Source organism: Marmota monax, unplaced genomic scaffold (genome assembly GCF_021218885.2).
Source record: "Marmota monax isolate L192 unplaced genomic scaffold, Marmota_monax_Labrador192_F-V1.1 WCK01_AAM20220418_F8-fsc00125, whole genome shotgun sequence".
In the NCBI taxonomy this organism is placed as follows: domain Eukaryota; kingdom Metazoa; phylum Chordata; class Mammalia; order Rodentia; family Sciuridae; genus Marmota; species Marmota monax.
The window spans coordinates 11,250,671-11,270,671 of NW_026695235.1; the positions used below are offsets into that span (position 1 = coordinate 11,250,671).

Consider the following 20,001-nt stretch of genomic DNA (forward strand, 5'->3'; position numbering starts at 1 on the left):
ACTAGTGGAAGGACTGAAAGTGTTGGAGATCGAGAAATGCAAGAGTGACATCAAAAAGATGAGGGAAGAACTGGCGGCCAGAAACAGCAGGTAAGGTCCGCGCTGGGGGCGCTGCAGGCCGCTGGCCTGGGCCTAGGCAGAGCCTATCTGGGGCGGTGGACTTGGTGTCCCCAGAAGAAGGGCTCGTGTGACTCGCTCCAGCTCCGGCTTTGGCCACACGGGCTGGAGGGAGCCCCACTCTCCTGGGACCTACTGTTGGAGCCCGAGGCTTTCCTACCATAAAGGGTGTTCATGGCTGATAGAGGCGGGAAGGTGACTTCGCGTAAGAGGACCCTCCTGCAGACCCAGTGTGCACAGGAGTCCACTTGGCTTGAAAGGTGTGGACGCCGATTTTTAAAGAAAAAGAACAATAAGAATGCACAGATATTTGGCTTACCAGGCACAACATCTAGGTGTCCCCATCCTCATCCCCAGGCCAGGGGACATCCCCACAACACAGGCATCAGGGAACAATATGGGGAGAGCACCAGCCATCACGGACAGAGGGACACCGGGGGGACCAGTGAACCGTAGTTCAGACAAAACATGCCTGAGGTTCATCAGTGCCTCCTCAAAAGTCTATCAGAAGGACCCTCCTCCAAAGCTGTGGTCACCGTAAGCATGGGCCAGCCACGCACGGCCTGAGGACAGAGCCACACGGTAACAATGTGGCAATGACGGGCAAGCACGTGCCCGAGCCCACACAGCACTAAGGCTCTGGCTGATCCACTGAGGGACCCCTTCACCTCCCACGTGGTCTCCACCCAGGAGGCTGAGCCACTGAGGAATAGCTGAAGGCCATACTATGACCACGGCTTTGGCAGAGGGTCCTTCAGATGGACTTCTGAGTAACTGCTGTGGGGCCTCACAGGGACCAGTGAGCGGGGGAGCAGCCCTGGGCAAAGGCACACTTTTTCTCAGGGCCTCCTGACGTGTTGAGAACCATGCCCGAGCATAGGGGGCCGAGGGCCACCCACTCAGTGAGGAGGGCAGACCTGCAACAGGTGCAGGAGACCTGTCACGGCCAGCACCTGGCCTCTTGGGGAGGACGCCGAGCAGCTCACCTCCTGAATCACACCCACCACGGTCACCATACTGACCTGGTGACTGATTGGCCTTGGGAATGTCTCGTGCCGTTTGATTTGGAGAATGTCAAGGTAAAGGAGTTTGTGACCACAGGAAATACGAGTTAGCGGTTTGTCTCTGTTGTCCCCATGCTAGAGGCTCCTCAGGGATGGGAGTCCCTCCTGGGTGGCCTTGGGAAGAGACTGGAGTTGCTCAGCGCACAGCTGGGCCGGCGAGGCTAGGACCCGGCTGGGCAGTCTGAGGCCCAAGGCACAACCCAGCCTTGGCATCACCCATTTCCCCTGGCCCAGGTGAGGGCAGGTGGCCTTGGGCAGGGATCATGGGTTGGCAGGTCTCCTCGAGAGCCCAGCCAACAGCCTCAGGGCAGTCAGGCTGCAGCAGGTGCCTGGGCTCCTTCGACCTCCTCCGCACTCTGCAGGAAGTGCATTCTTAGAGCTCCCAGCGCCACAGCCTGAGGGGGCGCCTTCCCAGGGCCTGTGAGCCTTCTAGGCACAGAGTCCTTAACTCTCCGTTCCGGCACGTCCCAAGTAGGTGAGGCAGATACGGGGACTCCAATCCGGAACCAGAGGGGGTCAAACCCATTAGGAAAACAAACCCAGGGCCCAGTCCACCTGGTGCTGGAGCCCACAGCCCCTGGGGTACCCCCCAAAGCAGCCCCTCCCTGCTCTCTAGAATAGTGGGCTCAGAGCAGGAGCCATGAGCGGTGGAGGGAAGGGTCCATGTAATCATGAGTGAGTCTTGTAGCACCTCCGGCCCTGGGTGCTGGGCCCTTGGAGCGCGGCTTCACCTTCCTGGTCTGCAGGGAGAGGCTGTGTCCTTGCTGAGCAGCCCTTCCTCGTGAGCCCACACAGCACTAAGCTCTGGGCTGATCCACTGAGGGACCCCTTCAGTGGATGTCGGCCCAGCCCAGGGCCAAGGTTTTGCTTTATGGGGACACAGAGGGGAGAACAAGGGCACCAGGAGGGGCAGAGCCCACCTGACGCCCACAGGGTGGCAGATGCGCCTGACAGGCTGACCTACGTTCACCCACACACAAGCACATCCCACAGGGCTCCAAGCCTGGAGCCTGGAGCCAGAGCAGAGCCCGCCCGGGGACAGTGGGGCTCTGCATGGTCCCCTGGCACCCCTGAGCAGGCTGCCCACTCTGAGCTCCCTGGGTTTCTCGAGGTTGTTTCAAGAGGACAGAGGTTCAGAGGGTTCTCTGGCCGCAGCTGCCCTGGCTCCAACACCGCTCAGGCAGAGAGCCGGCGGGAGAGGGCTGGAGACCTGGGATCGCTGCTTTCACCCCAAAACAAAGGCCTTGACCACTGGACTGAGCCCCAGGGGAGGGGAGGATGGGACGGCAGGGAAATGAAAGCAGATAAGCTCCAAGTGGAATGAAATGGAAAGGCACCCTGCCAGCTGCCCCACGTGTTCCCGTGGCAACGGGGCTCAAAGAGGGCTTCTGGCCCCGGATCGGCTGGCACCCAGCAGTCTCTGCTCCCACGGCTGCCTGCCGTTGCCAGGAGGGAGCCAGGTTCTGGCAGTCAAGCCATCCTGCCTGCTGGGGGCCTGCAGGACCCTCCTGGGGACGCAAGATCTTGAGGAAGCATGGGTTGGAAAGGCAAAAGGGGGCAGCAGTGCACCCCAGTTTTCCCACTGCACAGGTCAGTCTCCCCTGCTCAGAACGAATGAATAGGTTTCCTGTGTACAGGGCAACGTGGAAACGCTCTGATTGGCACGTTTGGTCCTTTTGTTATTGTTTTGCTAGGTCCAGATTAGAATGCGCTCTGTACATCAGCGTGCTGTAGCAGCTCTGATGATTTGTCAAGTGTGGACTCTGAGCGAGGCCCAGCAGCTGGCCAAGACAATAACATAGACAGCTCTGTTTCACAAATGAAGACGTTTGTTATTCTGAGCTTGAAAATAGCTTAGGCTCTTGGCAAAGCCCCAGACTACCCGGACGGGGACTGCGGTGGTCACCAGTAGCCACAGCAGCCAGCAAATGCCCCCAGCAGCCAGCAAATGCCCCCAGCTTAAATCTGGACGTGAAGCTTCCCAGGAGTTTCCATGTATATTTATCCTGTTTTGAAAAACAACTAAAATGTACTGTTTCATGATAGTTTTTCACTCATTATGAACGATTAATGGATCAATTTTATCCAACATGCAGCTCATGGATGTTTCTAGAAGGCCATGACCCAGCACTTTGTTAACCACCAAACGTGCCCTGCCCTGGCCTCCCTACTGTGGGTGGCTTTCACTTTCCCCTCACCTGAGCCTCCCTTGCTTCAAATCATAGCCACAATCACCTTGATAATGACGTAGCCGTCCTCCAATTGGATGAGCCAAAGTGGCTTGAATCATTTCCCACTGGAGGCCTTGAGGTGGCCCCTGGGGTGTTCTGCGTTGTAACAGCAGACAACACTGCACGAATCTCGTTGTGCACGGAGCTATTTACTCGTGTCCAATTCTTTCTTCTCAAGATCAATCTCCCTAAGCAGAAGTACAGACTTAAAGGCTGTGCATTCCTCTGTAGCTCTTACTGCACAGGATAAATGGCTTTTCCAGAAGATAGAGCTTTGTTTACTGATGTACTGGCCCCTGCACACCGCAGGGTGACTCCAGGCTGCCCAGGGGTCCCACCTCTGCAGCCCTCCTCTGGACGAGTGGGGAGCATGCTCACTTCTAAGGTGGTTGAGTTCCAACCCTGATTCCTGGTCTGCCCAGCCCCCTGGCCAGGGCCGCCAGAGCTCCTGGGGCCACCTCTACAGGAGCCCCGGGGACAGCCCTGCAGGCCAGCACACTCCAAAACATACCTAGCTCATTTCCTTCTCATGTTGAGTGGGGAAGAAAAACTAAGAAATTTCAGCCTTCAACACTATATGCAGGGGAAACTGCCAACACTGAAGGCCCAGCTCTGGGGCCTGGACTGGCAGCAGTTGCTGCAGACACACTCGGAGGACCGCACAAGTGCTTCTCGTCCACTGGAAAATGAGTCCAGCTTGTGAAGCCACAGGGACTAAGCCCCTGACGTCAGGTGGAAGTAGCAAGTTGCCGCACAGTGAATTTGGTCCAGTTCCCTCTTTGTTCAGAGGTACAAGTGGCTCTCCATGGGGTCCATGCCCAGGTGTGCTCTGCAAGGACACACCAAACTGCTCACAGACGGGACCCCCCCGGGAGTGGGCGCAGGGGAAGGAGCGAGTCATTGAGGACGTGGGGGTGTTTCCTCTGCACTCCTGTGTTGTCTGGACTTGTTAAAATAAGGAAGTTCTGCCTATATCATTAAAACGAAGAGGAACTTTTAGGGCTGGGGAGGGAGCCCAGTGGTAGAGGAGCTGCCTCGCATGTGAGGCCCTGGGTTTGATGCCCAGCACTGGGGGGCAGAGGAGTGTCACCATGGACAGAAGGTGTGACTTCTGCAGTCGAGGGGAGAGATGAAGAATGTCCATGCACTTCTGCCCTTGTCAATGCTCTGTTCACTTAAATCACTCAATACAATTTCACTCTATAGGTTCTTATGGAATGACAATCCTTAACTCTGGGCATGGCAATAGACATAAACAATTCACAGCAAACGATTCTGGATTAATTCCAAGCACTGCAAACACTCTTCATCATGACAGGCTCATGACAGGCATTCCCTCTGCATGCAAAGCTCAAGTGTCAGATCAGAAGTCTCAAGTCTTAGGCTTCAAGTCCAGCAGATGCACACTCACTCAGACCACGGTGATCAGGTCAGGAACCAAGGCAGGCTTCTCCTGGGATAGAGCTCACGGCTGGCTGAGGAGGTGGTCACAGGGAGAAGTTCCTTTCTCACCAGAGTCCAGAGGCTGCTGTAGAGTTTGAGGGTGGTGAGAACAATGCCGAGGATCAGGCACATGGGAAGCGTTGGGATGTCAGTCTTGTGTACGTGGGTGTCGGCTGGCTGAATGTCTGCTCATTTGCTCCAATATTTATACTAAATTTTGGGGCTACTGACCCCCTTTCAACCCCTATCAGCTGCCACCAGGTTTGTCAGTGACGTCATTTGCCCTGGGTTAAAGCATCTGGTCTGGTGGTTCCCACCCTGATTTTCTTGCCTTTCCCCCTTATTGAGGTGAGGAAAACGTAACAGAGACTTCACTCTGAGCTTGTCAGGGTGGGGGAAGTGATCTATTGGTGCCTGAGGGCCACACTGGAGGGTTCTGTGGGTGTGCCTGGTGAGACTGCAGGTTTCAAACTGGAGTTTTAAGATGGAGTTGCTTAGGCTCAGGCCTCAGGCCATCCTTACAAGGGGGTGGGTGGAGGAGGAGATTTAGAAGCTTGTCTAAAGCTGGAAAGAGACTCCTCACCTGACTCTGGTGTTTTCCAAGAGCCGGTATGACAGCCCAGGTCCAGCCAGGGTCCACCAGCCCCGTGCCCCTGCCTTCAGGACTCCACTGCAATGAGACCAAGTGTCTGGGGCCCGGGGGCTGGCTTTGGGGTTCCGTTCGCTCTTGCTCTGATGGGGTGCCGGTGCCCTGCACAGGTGAGCCCCAGGCCTGAGGCAGTGCTGCCACTGACGTCCACCTTTTCTCCTCAGGACAAGCTGTCCCTGTAAGTATAGCTTTTTGGATAACAACAAGAAGTTGGCTCCTCGAAGAGATGTCCCCACCTATCCCAAGGTGAGCTGGAAGTCCAGCCTGGGGAAGGCGGCAGCTCTGTGTGCAAACCCACCCCCCCGGCCCAAGAGCCCCACGGACATTGATAAAAACAGGTCCCTGGCTGCTCAAGGATGGGTCACTCTCTGGCAGAAGGTTTTTCTCTTTGATGTCTGTTTGGCAGAAGTGAAGGCAGACCTCCTGACCGCTGGCCGAGTCTCTCAGCACACTGGGCTGACTCTGTAAGAGGTGTTTGCACTCAAGAGAGGTTGAGCTTGAGGGCTGGGCTGTGGCTCGGTGGTAGAGCACTTGTCTGGCATGTATAAGGCCCTGGGTTCGATTCTCAGCACTGCATCTCAATCAGTAAAGTAAAGGTCCATTGACAACTAAATTTTTTTTTAAAAAAAGTAGGTTGACCTTGAATATTTGAATTTTCTAAAATGCTCTTGGTTGGCTCTCCTGTCCCTGAACAATCCACAGTTTTAATGGAGAGTCTCCTCAGGTTATAAAAGCAGCCAGGCCCTTGGTTCAGTCGCCCGGCGCTGGGACTGGGCTGTTAAGGAAGGTCGCCTTCGCAGCTGTGGCCTTGGGTGGTGGGCCAGCAAACTCCTGGCTCCTACTCTTAGCTGAGACTGAGGCACTGGGCCCCTCAGACAGGTCCTCCCACTGCCCACAGTCCGAGTGGCGGCCAAGGCCTCCAGGAGCCTCCGCGTGGGCCGGGGTGGGGGCGGTGAGTGGTTTTCTGGCGAGGTTTGAGCCATGCGCTGAATGTGATTGGAGACTTTCCTTTGGAGACCAGTGTCTCTCTGCAGGAAAACAGGACCCACATCCCTAGTAACCCTGTCCCAGGACTCACCACGCACGGCCCAGGCCAGTCCTCCATGCCAGTCCCTTCTTAAGAAAACCAACAAAAGACCTGGGAGAAGGCCACAGCAGATGCCACAGGCCGTATCTTCCTATGTGTAAAAGACAATTCACCCTGAACATGGGGTGTGCCAGGGAGCCGGCCTGAGGCTCAGCCCCATCAGCAAGTGTGTGGCTTAGCCCACAGCTGAACCCGGGTGGATCCCAGCATCTGAGTCGCTATTGCCCGTGTGCTGAGGGCCCGTTCCCCTGGGCTTCTCTTTCCTGTGTTTTTATTGTCGGCGTGTGACACCTGATTGACGATGGGTACAGCTCATCTTCCCTAGATGCAGAGTGCTGTGAGTGTTGACAGACGTCTACACACACCAGACCTCTGCCATGGTCAAGATAGGGAACACTTCCATTGCCCAGGGTCCCAGGCCTTTGCCCTCCTCTGGCCACCATGATACAAGTCCATTCAGTTGTCTGCCCTCTCCAGAGGAAGGCACCGTGGGTCTGTGCTCAGTATCTGTGAAGGGGATCAAGGAGCACATGCCACCATCTGCATCAGAGGCCACTGGCCTCTGTCTGCACACGCCTCAGGGCCCGGTTAACTTGGAGCTCCTGTCCTCCTAGTACCTGCTCTCTCCAGAGACCATCGAAGCCCTGCGGAAGCCCACCTTTGACGTCTGGCTGTGGGAGCCCAATGAGGTAGGTGAGGGCACCATGGGTGCCAGGGTCACTGGGGGAGGCTGCTCAGGACCGTGGACCCTCACCAGGGATGTCACAACTGCTTGTCCGCCTCTGTGCTTTCTCTTGTCTGCTCTTCTCTATAGAAGAAAACCCTGGGTCTCCAGGTTTTAGTTCAAACCAGTACTTCATAGGCTCAGGAGGGCAGGAGATGGGACGGCTGTGGTGGGGAGCTTCCACACCTGGAGTCCTGACCCAGGCGGCTGCACGGCCACAGACACATGGACTCGTGGGATTCGGGGAAAGAGGAGTCACTTCTGGAGCCAGCTGTTTCTTCAAAACTTCCCGTTGCCTGAGGAACACAAAAAAGGAGACTTTTTTTTTTCATTTGAGTCTATTTCTCTAATTATATCAGATATGCCCTTCTCTGTCCACACCCCAAGAAAAGAAAGTCCCCTCATCTTGGATGGACATCAGACCCAGCAATTTTCAACCCACCAAAATCTGAGGACTCTGTGGCTTGTCAGCAACACAGAAGCATGGGGACCCAGCCCGAGTGTGCTCACCTGCAGCCACAGAGGCTCCCGCAGTGAGACTTGGCACCGTTAGGATTCATGACTCAAGGTCACCAGTACCAGGCTCCCCACGCCAGTTCACCCAGGAGAGCAGCCCACAGATGTCTTCACCCAGCACTCGGGCTGCAGGACTGGGGCAGAAATCACAGGAGCAGGATGGGTTGTAAGTGGGCAGCCCTCCTGGCCCTGAGCGTGGAGGCCCAGGGAGCGGAGGCAGAGCCTGAGGAGAGGTGGCACGCAGCTCCCCTGAGGCTGGGCACAGCAAGTCCAAGGCAAGTCACCCCACAACAGAGCGCCCAGAGCACCAGGGCTCCTGCTCCAACAGGGGCCAGCACGGTTCTGGCCCTTCCTCTAGGAAAGCCACAGTCATGTGAGTTCAGCCCACTGCAGTGCCACAGAGCCAGGGCGAGGGATGGACAGCCTCACCGTCCCTTCGGCCACCTTCCTCCTCATGGAGCCTCTGAGCATAGAGCTGCCCGTGGCTGGAGGGGTGGAAGCTTCGCCCCATGAGTTGAAGGGCTCATGCGCCCATGAGAAAGCCCACCGTCTTTGTCCTCCAATTTGCAGAGTGTTTACAGCCGTCCTCAGGGCTGCCAGGTGGCCAGTTCCTGCACCTTGACCAGCCGCTGTGTGGTGTCTCCACTGCCCATGGCTTTGGCCAGGGAAACTGGCAAGGAACTTCCAGAGGTATCCAGCTGCCTGCTGTGACAAACCAGGGGTTCCCAAAGCCTGGGGGCTTGGCCTCTGGTGAATCGGGCGATGCCGGGAATTTGTGAATAGCAAGAATGACAACCGGCGGGACAGACCAAGAGCCCGTGAAACTGCCTCTGACCATCAATAAGCCTCACTCCCTTCCAGTGGGGCAGTCCTGCCACCCCGCAGCTGGGCACAGTGTCCCACCCATCCCAAACCAGACAGAACAGACCTCAGGCTGCCCTGGTGCCTCGGATCTGTCAGGGCTTCCTCCTGGGCTGGGACAGCAGGCATGGTGGCTCTGTCCTGCTGCTGGGCCCCTTATGATTCTGCCCCTCGCAGTCACGCAGCCCACTCAGCCCAGCACCACCACAGTGTCTGGGAGCTGCGCTCGCTCGGGGACAGGGTTCAGGCCTGCAAGCAGGGAGCAGATGGGCCGTCCCTGCACCATGTTGGCACCAGATGGTTTGTCTGCCAGCTGCCTTTGTCTCCAGACTCTGATTTCACAGCAAACACTTCAGTTCTTCAGGGCTGATTTGAGCAGAGTCTGGGCTAGTGGGGCGGGAGCAAGGGGTCTGCAGGCCCCGTGGTCCTGAGGCTGACATCCAGGACAGTGGGAACACTGGCAGCTCTGGACAGCGAGGCCCCCGGCTGGGTGACCTGGGTAGTTGCTGTGCAGCAACCTGGAGCCAGCCCTCTGTAAGGGGCTCCTTAGGGGCCACCATCTCCCAAACCTGGCCCCTTCACATTAACCACACCTGTACAGTCCTATCAGGGAAGATGAGCCTGCGGATAGCACGCTTCAAGGACGTCCCAGGTGTGACATCTCAAGCTGCCATATGTGGCCCGTGTGTGCGGTAGTGTCCAGCCTTCCAAATGGACTGACTCTCCGTGATGCACAGAATTTGTTCCCTATCCTGAAGGCACTAAGAGATCAGCGTTACGCGAATCTGTCTTCCCTGCCGCGCCCACTTCTCCTGCACTGCTTACCACGCGAGAGTGTGTGTCAGTGGCACGCCTGCGTCCTTCGCTCAGATGGCCAAGGCCAAGTGCACACACTGGACAGCCTACACTATGGGAACTTACTGTCTCACATTCTGGAGGCTGAAGTTGGCCAAGGTCAAGGTGCCTCCAGGCGGGTTCCTCCTGTGGCTCATAGATGGCATCTTCCTGCAGGGCAGTCCGCTGTGTGTGTCTGCATCCCGATTTCACAAGGACGGGTCCTGGTGGATCAGGGCCACCTCAGTGACCTGTTGCCCTCCCACCTCTGTAAAGGCCCTGTCTCCTCATGTGGTCAGGCCGGCTGTCAGGCTTTGACGCGCCTGGTGGACACAATTCAGCCCCGGATGTGACCTTCCCACATGGTGCACCCAGGGGAGAAGCGTGCTGGGCTCCAGCAGGGACAGCCACTGCCGCGTGCAAGCACCAAGCCATGGGTGGACAGACAGAGGCAGGCGCCGTCACTGGGTCCTGCCACATGCCCTCGGGAGCTGCCTCGGTATCCCCATTCTGCAGATCTCCATCTCCCTAGGCTCTGCTCCGAGACCTGCTTTCCCCGGGAAACAGCCGGCTCTTGTCGAGCTCCCTGATTTAGAATCGCCTGTCTCTTCCTCCCTGGCTTAATGGACTCCGGGACAACAGGGCTAAACAAACCGTTTCACCTTGAACAGGGGTCTGTAGACAGCAGAGTTCCCTGAAATCACCTTTAGGAGGAGCCCTTGCCCCAGCGGGGCCCACACTGCAGACTCTGTGACTAGGACATTAGAAGACGTCCCTGGTCCCATTATGCTCCTCAAAGGAGCATAATTTAGCACTTTTTATATGTAAACCATCAAACTCCTTTGATCCCTGAGCCACAGTCAAGTGAAGGGCTTCCGCTCCAGGAGGTGCCCGTCCCCAGGTGTGCACTGGGTGAACTGCACTAAACTATGCTATTGACCTGCGTGCTTTCCAGTGTAGGTGTTAATAAAGTGATTTCTGTAGTCGTTGGGAGTGGGGGACCCCCACCCAGCCGCTGTTCCTTCTTGTGTGAACCTCAATAGCTTCTGCACTGGCTTCCCCAATCCAGGAGACCTGTCTGTGCTCCCAGACCCCACACCCCACTTGGGTGATCCTGGAGGCACACCCGCTGATCAGGACCCACTCTGAGGATAAGAGCTCACTCTCCCTGGGACAGGCCTGGTCACACCACTGGGTCACCCTGGTGGCGTTTCCCAGGACAGTGCAGGCAGCTGGAGTGGGCAGCTGGCCTCCCTTCTCCCAGTGCTGACCGCCTGGCCCTTTGCCCACAGATGCTGAGCTGCTTGGAGCACATGTACCATGATCTCGGCCTGGTGAGGGACTTCAGCATCAACCCCATCACGCTCAGGCGGTGGCTGGTAAGTGTCCCGTCCACTCTGTCCTCAGGCAGACCCTCCAGCCACACTGGAGTGGGGGCTGCACACCTCCCGGGGGACTGCTACCAAGGGAGGCGTCATTTCTGTGCAAGTTCTGCAAGGACTTTAGGGCATTGGGCCCATCTCTGTCCTCCCACCTGCCCTGGGCCCCCCAAGCTCCCGCTTGGAGGAGCAAAGAAATAGCTGAAATCAGAGTCAGAGAGGCAAGTGAGGTGGGATGGGCTCCGGCAGAGCGTGTGTGTGTGTGTGTGTGTGTGTGTAAAAAGTTAGACAATTGCTCAGAACTGAGCATTAAAGACCTGTGGGATGGTGAGGGGACCTAGTGCCCCTCATGTACTGTCCCCTGCCCGCACCCAACTTTGCTTCCCAGCAAGGCTTATCACACACCCCCGTGGACACCCCAGTCCATGCCCCAGGGAGCCAGGGCAGGGCCCATGGACGTTCTCAGGCTCCAAGGGCCCCTGGTTTCTACAGCAGCAAATGCAGGAGCGCTCTGGCCTCGATTCGGGTGGAGCACCCCTGGTCCTCCTTGGGGCCCTCTGGGGGCAGGGTAGGCAGGGTGGGCAGGCCAGGCACAGGGCGGCCCTGACTCTCTGGCCTCCGCAGCTCTGTGTGCACGACAACTACAGAAACAACCCGTTCCATAACTTCCGGCACTGCTTCTGCGTGACCCAGATGATGTACAGCATGATCTGCCTCTGTGGGCTCCAGGTGCGTCCCCCCACGGCCACCCAGCTGTCTCCCAGCAGGGGAGCAGCAGCACCATCCCCAGAGACAGCCACAGGCCTGGGGTCCCAGCTGTTCCACCTGTGTGAGGCCACTCCCAGGATCGAAAGTCGCTGGGTCCCACCCCACCCCCCCACCCCCCGCCCCAGCCAGGGTCTGGGTCCTCCCTCCCCCGGCCTAGGGGCTCATGTTGGCTGGAGGGCAGCGTGTCCTGCCTGTCACTGTCTCCCACCACCCCACCCCTCCTCGGCCAGCCCTGCTCCCTGTGAAAAGGGCAGAAACTAAACGCTGTCCCTCATCCAGGAAAAGTTTCCCCAAGTGGATATCATGGTCCTGATGACAGCGGCCGTCTGCCACGACCTGGATCACCCAGGGTACAACAACACGTGTGTACAGGTTTCTTTCTCCTTTTCTCTTAAACATGACCCTGGCTATCAGGGAACCCTCCAGCCTGACCCCCAGACGGTTCCTAGCCGGGGATGTGGAGGAAGGCCCCCCAGCCTCCCCACCTTGTCCAGGGCCCTGGGCCTCCCCTGAGGGGAGCCTTCAGAGTCACCAGCAGAGGAGGGTGGCCACTCCCAGAGCCCTGCACGCAGGCCCCTCGCCTCCCCCTTCAGGAGCACAGGAGCAGGCCAAGGGCAAGGGCAGAAGGGAGCCTGAGAAGGGCTGGGAAGAGGGGCAGACGTGGCCCAGGGTGGGGCTGTGGGGCCAGGAGGATGGGCAGAGCCCTGAGTCCCTCCTGCTGCGGGGCAGAGTGCTGCCCACACAGCCAGCAGGGCCCAGCATGTGGCAGGGGCCTGCGTTCACGGTGACATGTGGGTCCTTCCTCATGAACCTGTGTGTCTGTGCAATGACACTACGTGTCCTGAGAGCCATGCCGCCGTCCGCCAGGACTCCAGGGTGTGGCCATCTTGCTCCTCAAAGGAGGCTGGTCTCCAGGCAGCCACCGGTTCCCTTCGTGCTGGCACAGGCCAGCGGGGAGGGCCGACCCTCTGCATCTGACCCAGAACGCAGCTGGTCCCTCTCCCACACCTGCCTTCGCACAGGCTGACGGTTTTTGCCACAATGCTTGGGGCTCTCTGCCAGGGAGAAGCCCGAGCTCGTGGGTGGGACCTGGCCGGTGGGGTTTTTTAAACGTGGGTTACCCAGTTACGAGAGCAGCTGGGAGCCAGGGGCGCTGACAGAGTGGGCTCCTGGCAAGGCAGACGGCACCCCCTCCAGGCCGTGTCGCCTCCCGCAGGCCACTTGCACCTGAGCTCCTCTGCTCTGCCCTCGCACCCCAGGTACCAGATCAATGCCCGCACAGAGCTGGCCGTCCGCTACAATGACATCTCGCCCCTGGAGAACCACCACTGTGCCGTGGCCTTCCAGATCCTGGCCCAGCCCGAGTGCAACATTTTCTCCAACGTGCCTGCAGACGGGTTCAAGCAGATCAGACAGGTGCGTGGGCCAGGGTCCTCTGCGTGCAGGGAGGCTGTGGGGACAGCAGAACCCTACTGTCCATGGCTGGAGGCCCCAGAGAGTCCTGGTCACAGCAAAGCCACCTGGGACTCTGGGAACCTGCCCTCCTTCCCTGCCTTCTCCAGGACCCCGAATGGAGAGGGGACCCATGCCGTGGGCACCTGATGTCCACTGGCCTGCATATCACAGCCACTCAATTCAACCCCCACCAGCTCTTTGAGATGAGCCCTGTGTCCATCTTGTAGTTCAGGACACTGAGGCTTAGACAGCTTGGATCCCTTGCCCAAGGGGGTGCACTCCATGGACAGGCACGTCTGCTCCAACCTGCTGAGCTGACCCCTGCGCCCATAGCTCCAGCTGGGTCATCTGACCATGGCATGGTCAGCCCCACTGCCACCGGCACAAGAAGACCATCTCACCCAGCAGCCCCTGCCCGGGCACCCAGAGAGATGGCTTCCTCCCACAGGTCCCCATGGAGCTCCACCTGCTGACACTGCAGGGGAGGGACAATCCCAAAGTGAACCAGGGAGGGCCGGGTGGGCCCGATGACAGCCGGCCCAGAACGTGTGCCCGTGACTTTATCTGGAAAAAGGTCTTTGCAGAAGTACTTAAGTTCGTTTCCAGATGCCAGGGTGGAGGCCCAGCTGGGCCCTGAACCAACAAGTGTCCTCCTCAGGGACAGAGGAGGACAGGGCACACACAGGAGGCAGAGACCAGAGTGATGTGGACACCAGCCAGGGAAGGCCTAGGCCCACCTGCAGCTGGACAGGCAGGAGGAACCCTTCCAGAGCCTGGGAGACCCTGTCGACAGCTCTCTGGACTCCGGCCTCCAGTCGTGTGCTGCCCGCGTGTGGGGGCCTCTGCAGGCAGGCCAGGACACAGGCTCGGAGAGCAGCTGCTGCCCTCCATCCCACGGGACTTGCCCTCTGTCTCAGGCCCCTCACCCCGCAGCCAGCACAGCGGGGGAAGCACGGGCCCCTCACTCCAATAGAGAGCCGTGGCCTGCGCGCCACCAGGCCCCTCTGTCCACAGCCGAAGTGCAGAGCCGGCCCTGGGCTTGGTCAGGTCCCTGCTGCACCACGACCCCTGGCCCCACATTCCCGTAGGCTGTCTGCCCTCTCCTCCGTGGTCGTGGACCAGCTGCAAGCTCGTGCCATGGTGGTGATGGCGGGCTCTGGCCGGCCTCCCCCTGAAGGGGCTAGCTGTGAGGGGACGCCCACCGTATGGCGGCTGCTGCCTGGGCCTGCCCAGCAGGGCTCCTCCAGTAAGAGGGCCTGGTGTTTGGCTGGGGGGCCTGCTAGGCAGCACGCGGAGAGGGCTCGCCTGACCCCACACAGGCTCTTCCCCCTGGCGGCCACCCAGGGACCTACAAGGACCGTCCTGCTTCAAAACCTTACTGGGGTGAAGACTTTCTCTAGGAGTAAAATCCAGTTGTTCCAATTTAAAAAAAAAAAAATCTTATCATTGAAGATTCTGAGGATAACTGGACAAATCCTTTAGAATAACAGATTTTTACATCGATATTACATAATTCAAAATGCAGGTGATGCCCCCTCCCAAATGTATATTTGATGTTGCCTATATTGATTGTATTTGATGCTGGTGGTTTTATTTTCTTGGAAAAGTAGAACACCCCACCTGGCAGAGAGGCTCTGTAAATGTCTGTGGGAGGGATGGAAGGATGGATGCATGATAGTGATTTTGACTTGTGTGACTTTTCCTGATCCAATATTTGGTTAGCAAAGTAGTCATTTTGTACATTTTCTGTTGCTGTAACAAAATACCATAGGTTAGGTGATTTATCCAGGTGAAGTTTCTTTCTGCTTACAGTTCTGGAGGCTGAAAGTCCGAGAGCATGGCTCCTGCCTCTGCTCAGCTTCTGGTGGGGGCTGCTCGGCTGAGTGCTTCACCAGGACATGACAGGAGTTTAAAGGGCAAGTGAGCGTGAGAACTCACTCACTCCTTGGACAGTTATCGCAGTCCCCAGAGGGTGGAGTCCTGGACCCAGACTCCTCAAAGGCCCCAGCACCTCTCACACAGTTACCCTGGGGACCCCATTTCAACATGAGGTTTGGAGGGGCCAACCACGTTCAAACCACAGCAATAATGAAAACATGTATGTTAAAAAAACTCACTGCCTCCTCATTTACAAATTGGTTAAAAGGTTATTAAATATATTTTTATAATTTCCAAATAATATGTACACATAGATGAGATGATAGAAAAAATACCCTCAGAAAATCAGTTCTCGACTTCAACAAGGTCTGGAAGGAACAGACCTATCTAGACGGCCAAACGTGGGGGAAAGGTCCTTGGTGGAAATTGCTAGATTTCACAAGTCCACCTGTGAGCCTGAGTCAGTCAGTGTCCCTCGGCCTGCCCGGTGGTGCATGGACCAGGCCTCACGGCAGAAGCCATGCCAACCTGAGCGGGTCCCCAGGCCTCCCACCAGCTGTGGCCTGGGCGAGTCCCTCTGCTCGTCACATTGCCGTCTCCGTGTCTGCAGAGTGAGGACAGTGGTTCTTAGACCACAGGGAACCACATCGGGGGGCTCAGTGACCGTCCAGGTGGTGCCCCTGCTAACACTTTCTTCTCTCGCGACTCAGGGGATGATCACGCTGATCTTGGCCACTGACATGGCACGGCACGCAGAGATTATGGATTCTTTCAAAGAAAAAATGGAGAACTTTGACTACAGCAACGAGGAGCACATGACCCTGGTGCGTGGTCTTGCTCTGCCCCCCGGGGACTGCCGCCCAGGATCACAGCAGCCAGCACAGGCGGGAGACCCAGACACTAAACCCATAGCCTGGCCTTGGCGTGAGGGCCCCATACCGCTGGCACCCAGGGTCACAACTTACAAGGCCAGCTGTGGCAGGGCTGCCCCCCCAAAGGGCCCTCCTGCGTGGCTAGGACATGTTTCCCCATGGGCCAGCAGGGCTGGGCTGGGTTCCCAGAGTTCCGAGGCACCCCGCCCTCGGTGCTTTAAATAGGGGTTTCCTTCCTCGCCCTTTCTTGAAAGACATCTCGTTCTCACACTCCCAGCCTCGGGTCTCTTCTTGGCACCCTGTCCATCGTAGCCTCCTGACAGGGCCTCCTCTCTTAGCCCCCTGACAGGGCCTCCTCTCTTAGCCCCCTGACAGGGCCTCCTCTCTTAGCCTCCTGACAAGGCCTCCTCTCTTAGCCTCCTGGCAGGACCTCCTCTCTTTCTCCTGCCTTGACAACCAGGAAATGATGTTTGAACTTGCAGTTTACAGTTGGTATCACAAGTGTCAGTGTCGGATGCCGTGGGGGGGCTGGCGCTCCCAGTCTCCTGGCGGGGGGAGCATGTCCCTCCAGGTGGCACAGCTGTTTCCCCTCACTGGCCTTGGGGCCAGTTCCCACCTGGGAGGTCACCTTCCCATGCCGCAGCAGTGGTCTACACTCTGATTCTCTTTCAGCTGAAGATGATCTTGATCAAGTGCTGCGACATCTCTAACGAGGTGCGGCCCATGGAGGTGGCGGAGCCCTGGGTGGACTGTTTGTTAGAAGAGTATTTTATGCAGGTAAGAGACTCACGAGGCCCACGGCTCTTAGCGGCCTGCGACATGGGGTCGGGGTGTGCTGGTGTGCCCAGCCCCCACCCCCAGCCTGCAGAACGCCTTCCCAGCAGCAGCCGAACTGAGGCCCACCTGTCACCACCGTGGAGCTGCCTTTAGGGGCAGCTCCTCAAGTGAACTGCAGAAAGGTCGAGAAGCGAGAGCCAGAGAGGCAGGGGGAGCCCAGGGAAGGGGAGCCTGGGCGGGTCACCTCACGAGGACAGCACAGGGTGCTGGGGACAGATGGCTGCACAGCCCTGCGATGCCCTGGCGAGGGCGGCCTGGGGCCAGGGCTCCACTGCCCCCCCCCGGCCACGGCTCCGCACACCTGCTGAGGCGCCTCCCCCTCCCCACACGCAGTGTTGGCCCCACAGCTGCTTCCCCGCTTCCTATGTGGACAGTGACGCTCAGGGGTCCCAGGTCCCACAGCGCCTCTGTCTACCACACTCCCACAGAGCGACCGTGAGAAGTCAGAAGGCCTCCCTGTGGCCCCGTTCATGGACCGAGACAAAGTGACCAAAGCTACAGCCCAAATTGGGTTCATCGAGTTTGTCCTGATCCCAATGTTCGAAACGGTGACCAAGGTGAGTGGCCGTCACCACAGACTGATGGTGCACCAGTGAGAAATGCACACGTCTGTGCACATGAGCACACACACACCTGCAAATGGGCATTCACACATTCATGCACGCACATCAGCGCACACACGTGCACGTGGCCACAGAGCACAGGCGCCTCACCGTCTTGCTGTCATGGAGACGGCTGCTGGGGAGCCACTGCACCCTGCTGGGCCCAGCCGCCTTCCGGCTCTCTGGGTGCTGGCCTCCCCTGCACTGTGGGGTCCCACCTGCTGCCCGTCACCACTGGCCCAAAACCCAGCCTGCAGTTCTGGCGCCTGGCTCTCCTGACCCCCAGGCCTCACCCCTAAGGAAGCAACCAGAATTGGTGCCTATGGCCACTCCCCAAGGCCTCCACCTCGAGTCCCCCATGTCCAAGACAGAGTCATCTTCCCCACCCCCATCACCCACCCCCTGTTCTGCCAACCCTCTGGGCCGGGGTGTCTCTCAGGGCTGCCATTCCTGTTCCAGGACCACCAGCCAGGGGGCTTTTGGCAGCCGTCACCTGTGTGTGTCAGCACAGGAACTTTCCGGCCCGTTCCCCACCTGTGACTCCTGGGGGCAGGGGAAGGGAGAGGGCTTGGGGGGTCCCCCAAGGAGCAGCGGAAGGGGATGGCGCTGGAGCCTGGTAACAGTCCCAGGTACTGGGCTGACCACAGGCTTCCCACCACTGTCACCTAGATCTCCCTGAAGGCCCCCACCCAGGAGGGCCAGGAGGGCCACCTGGGGGAAGTGGCTCCTGTGGGATCTGGGAAACTGCAGGCCTGACAGCTCTCTTCCTGAGCATGTACCATTGCCCAAGAGCGGTGGACAGACACAGGGCCGTCTCTCTCCACAGCTGTTCCCCGTGGTGAAGGAGATCATGCTACAGCCCCTCTGGGAATCCAGAGACCACTACGAGGAGCTGAAACAGCTGGACGACGCCATGCAGGAGGTGAAGGCCACTCGAGGGCTCAGGCAGGCCACGCGAGGGCTCAGGCAGGCCACGTGGAGGGGTCAGGCAGGCCACGCGAGGGGTCAGACAGGCCACGCGGAGGGGTCAGGCAGGCCACGCGCAAGCGTTAGGCTCTGCTGTCACCCAGCCCAAGCCCTGTATGTGCTGGACAGGCAGCACCCAGGCTACCAAGCCACGGGGAGGCCGGGCATCTGGACACTCGGGGAAACACCTGGCCTGTACACGCAGGCCCCGAGGAGCGCTGGGGTGAACTGGCTCCTCTGAGGGGTTGGCCACCATGCGTCATAGAGAACCTGGGGTGGGGGGTGGTCGCACAGCCTTAGAGCACTGGTCCCTGTCAGGGGCTCTGGCCTGGGGAGGTCCCTCGCTTCCTGGCCCCAGCTGTCCATGCAGGGCAGCAGAGAGACCAGGACAGAGTGACCACCCACACTGGGCTCCCAGCACAGAGCACACACCAGGCGGCCCAGCTCCTCTGTGGTCAGGGAGCCTGTCTGGCTTCAGGCTGCACTGGCTGATGCTGGCTCTCAGGAAAGGTCAAGGTCACAGGTTCAGGGAAGGTCATGTCTCCACAAACCCAGGAGCTGGCACAGCTGCCTCAGTACTCCCTGGTGCACGTGTCCCCTCCAAAGCCCTTGCTGCTCGGGACCCACAGGGTCTCCAGCCTGACACCAGCTTCCCACGAGGCCTCTCTCTGTCCATCCTCCTGCTCAGGGCCCAGGACATCTAGAGCGGTCTCAGGCCCCTCATGCTCCTCCCAGACCTGGCCTTGGCCACCACTGCCCCCTCCCTTCCTGGCCCGCTCAGTGCTTACCTCAGCCAGGGCTCCCCATGACGGTGCGCCAAGCCCCACCCACTGGGTGCCAAGTGTCCTCCAGGGCATCACCCACCTCCGGGCAGAGCTGGGCACACGGGGCTCAGCCAACGCTGACGAGGCAGCCGAGAAGCCAGACCTGCCGTCCTGGTTCTGCTAGTTGGTCCTTCACCACAAAGTCAGGGGGGGCTCTGAAGTCCTGAGGGGACATGATGTCCACAGAGGGGTCAGGCAGGCCACACGGAGGGGTCAGCTTCTGCCTCTCTGCAGGGCCATCCCACGAGCTGCTGCTGGGAAGGTCTTGAGTCTCAAGTCCTTTGCCCTGCTGCCCAGGGGGGACACCAGGACTCCCCACAGTGCCATCATGTCCCCAAAAAGGAGACACCAGAGCAGTGACAGGGCCATGCCTGAGCCACAGACCCTGCACCCACTGCCAGCCCCCAGCTGTGGGATGCAGCCGGCCCAGCTCCTGTCCAGGTGCTGGTCATGGTCTGCCAGGCGAGGCACAGGACAGGGCAGTGCGCTCCGGCATGAGGAAGCCGCGGACAGCAGGCTCACGGTTCAGCCCTTGCCGCCCTGGCCCTGACTCTGGCCTGCTCTGCTCTGTCCCAGTTACAGAAGACGACGGAGCGCCTGGCACCAGGGAGCACGGAGAGGTGCTGCAGGAAGAGCAGAGATGGGCAGGAAAGTGCAGGTAGCCTTCCCCGGGGCGGGCGGGTGGCTCCCACTCGCGCCCTGCGCGGGCCGCTTAGACAGAGTGGGAGGGGGTTGGGACCCCTGTGTGTGCGTGTGTGTGTGCACGTACACATTTGTGTGCTGGTCTCCCCCTGTTCTTGTAAGGCGCAACCTCGGGGCTCCACCCCACGGCCTGTCTAATCCCTGACTTCCCACAGGCCCCACCCAGACACCTCCTCGGGCCTCACAATGGGG

At 58.9% G+C, this 20,001-nt stretch overlaps 1 protein-coding gene across 6 annotated transcripts in view; it reads left to right on the forward strand.

Annotated features, from left to right (window-relative positions):
• The window catches only part of Pde9a (phosphodiesterase 9A), an 84,076-nt gene that overhangs the window by 62,682 nt on the left and 1,393 nt on the right, over positions 1 to 20,001 (forward strand). For 4 of the 6 annotated variants that reach the window (XM_046438862.2, XM_046438859.2, XM_046438864.2 and 1 more), the window contains 12 exons: positions 6 to 90; positions 5,669 to 5,750; positions 7,206 to 7,280; positions 10,819 to 10,905; positions 11,530 to 11,634; positions 11,953 to 12,035; positions 12,933 to 13,089; positions 15,717 to 15,830; positions 16,551 to 16,655; positions 17,144 to 17,272; positions 18,144 to 18,239; positions 19,684 to 19,765. In XM_046438862.2, coding sequence (XP_046294818.1) covers positions 6 to 90; positions 5,669 to 5,750; positions 7,206 to 7,280; positions 10,819 to 10,905; positions 11,530 to 11,634; positions 11,953 to 12,035; positions 12,933 to 13,089; positions 15,717 to 15,830; positions 16,551 to 16,655; positions 17,144 to 17,272; positions 18,144 to 18,239; positions 19,684 to 19,765 — 1,200 coding nt within the window. The remainder of the gene's footprint in view (positions 1 to 5; positions 91 to 5,668; positions 5,751 to 7,205; positions 7,281 to 10,818; positions 10,906 to 11,529; positions 11,635 to 11,952; positions 12,036 to 12,932; positions 13,090 to 15,716; positions 15,831 to 16,550; positions 16,656 to 17,143; positions 17,273 to 18,143; positions 18,240 to 19,683; positions 19,766 to 20,001) is intronic. The other 2 variants (XM_046438860.2, XM_046438861.2) reach the window with 1 other exon arrangement.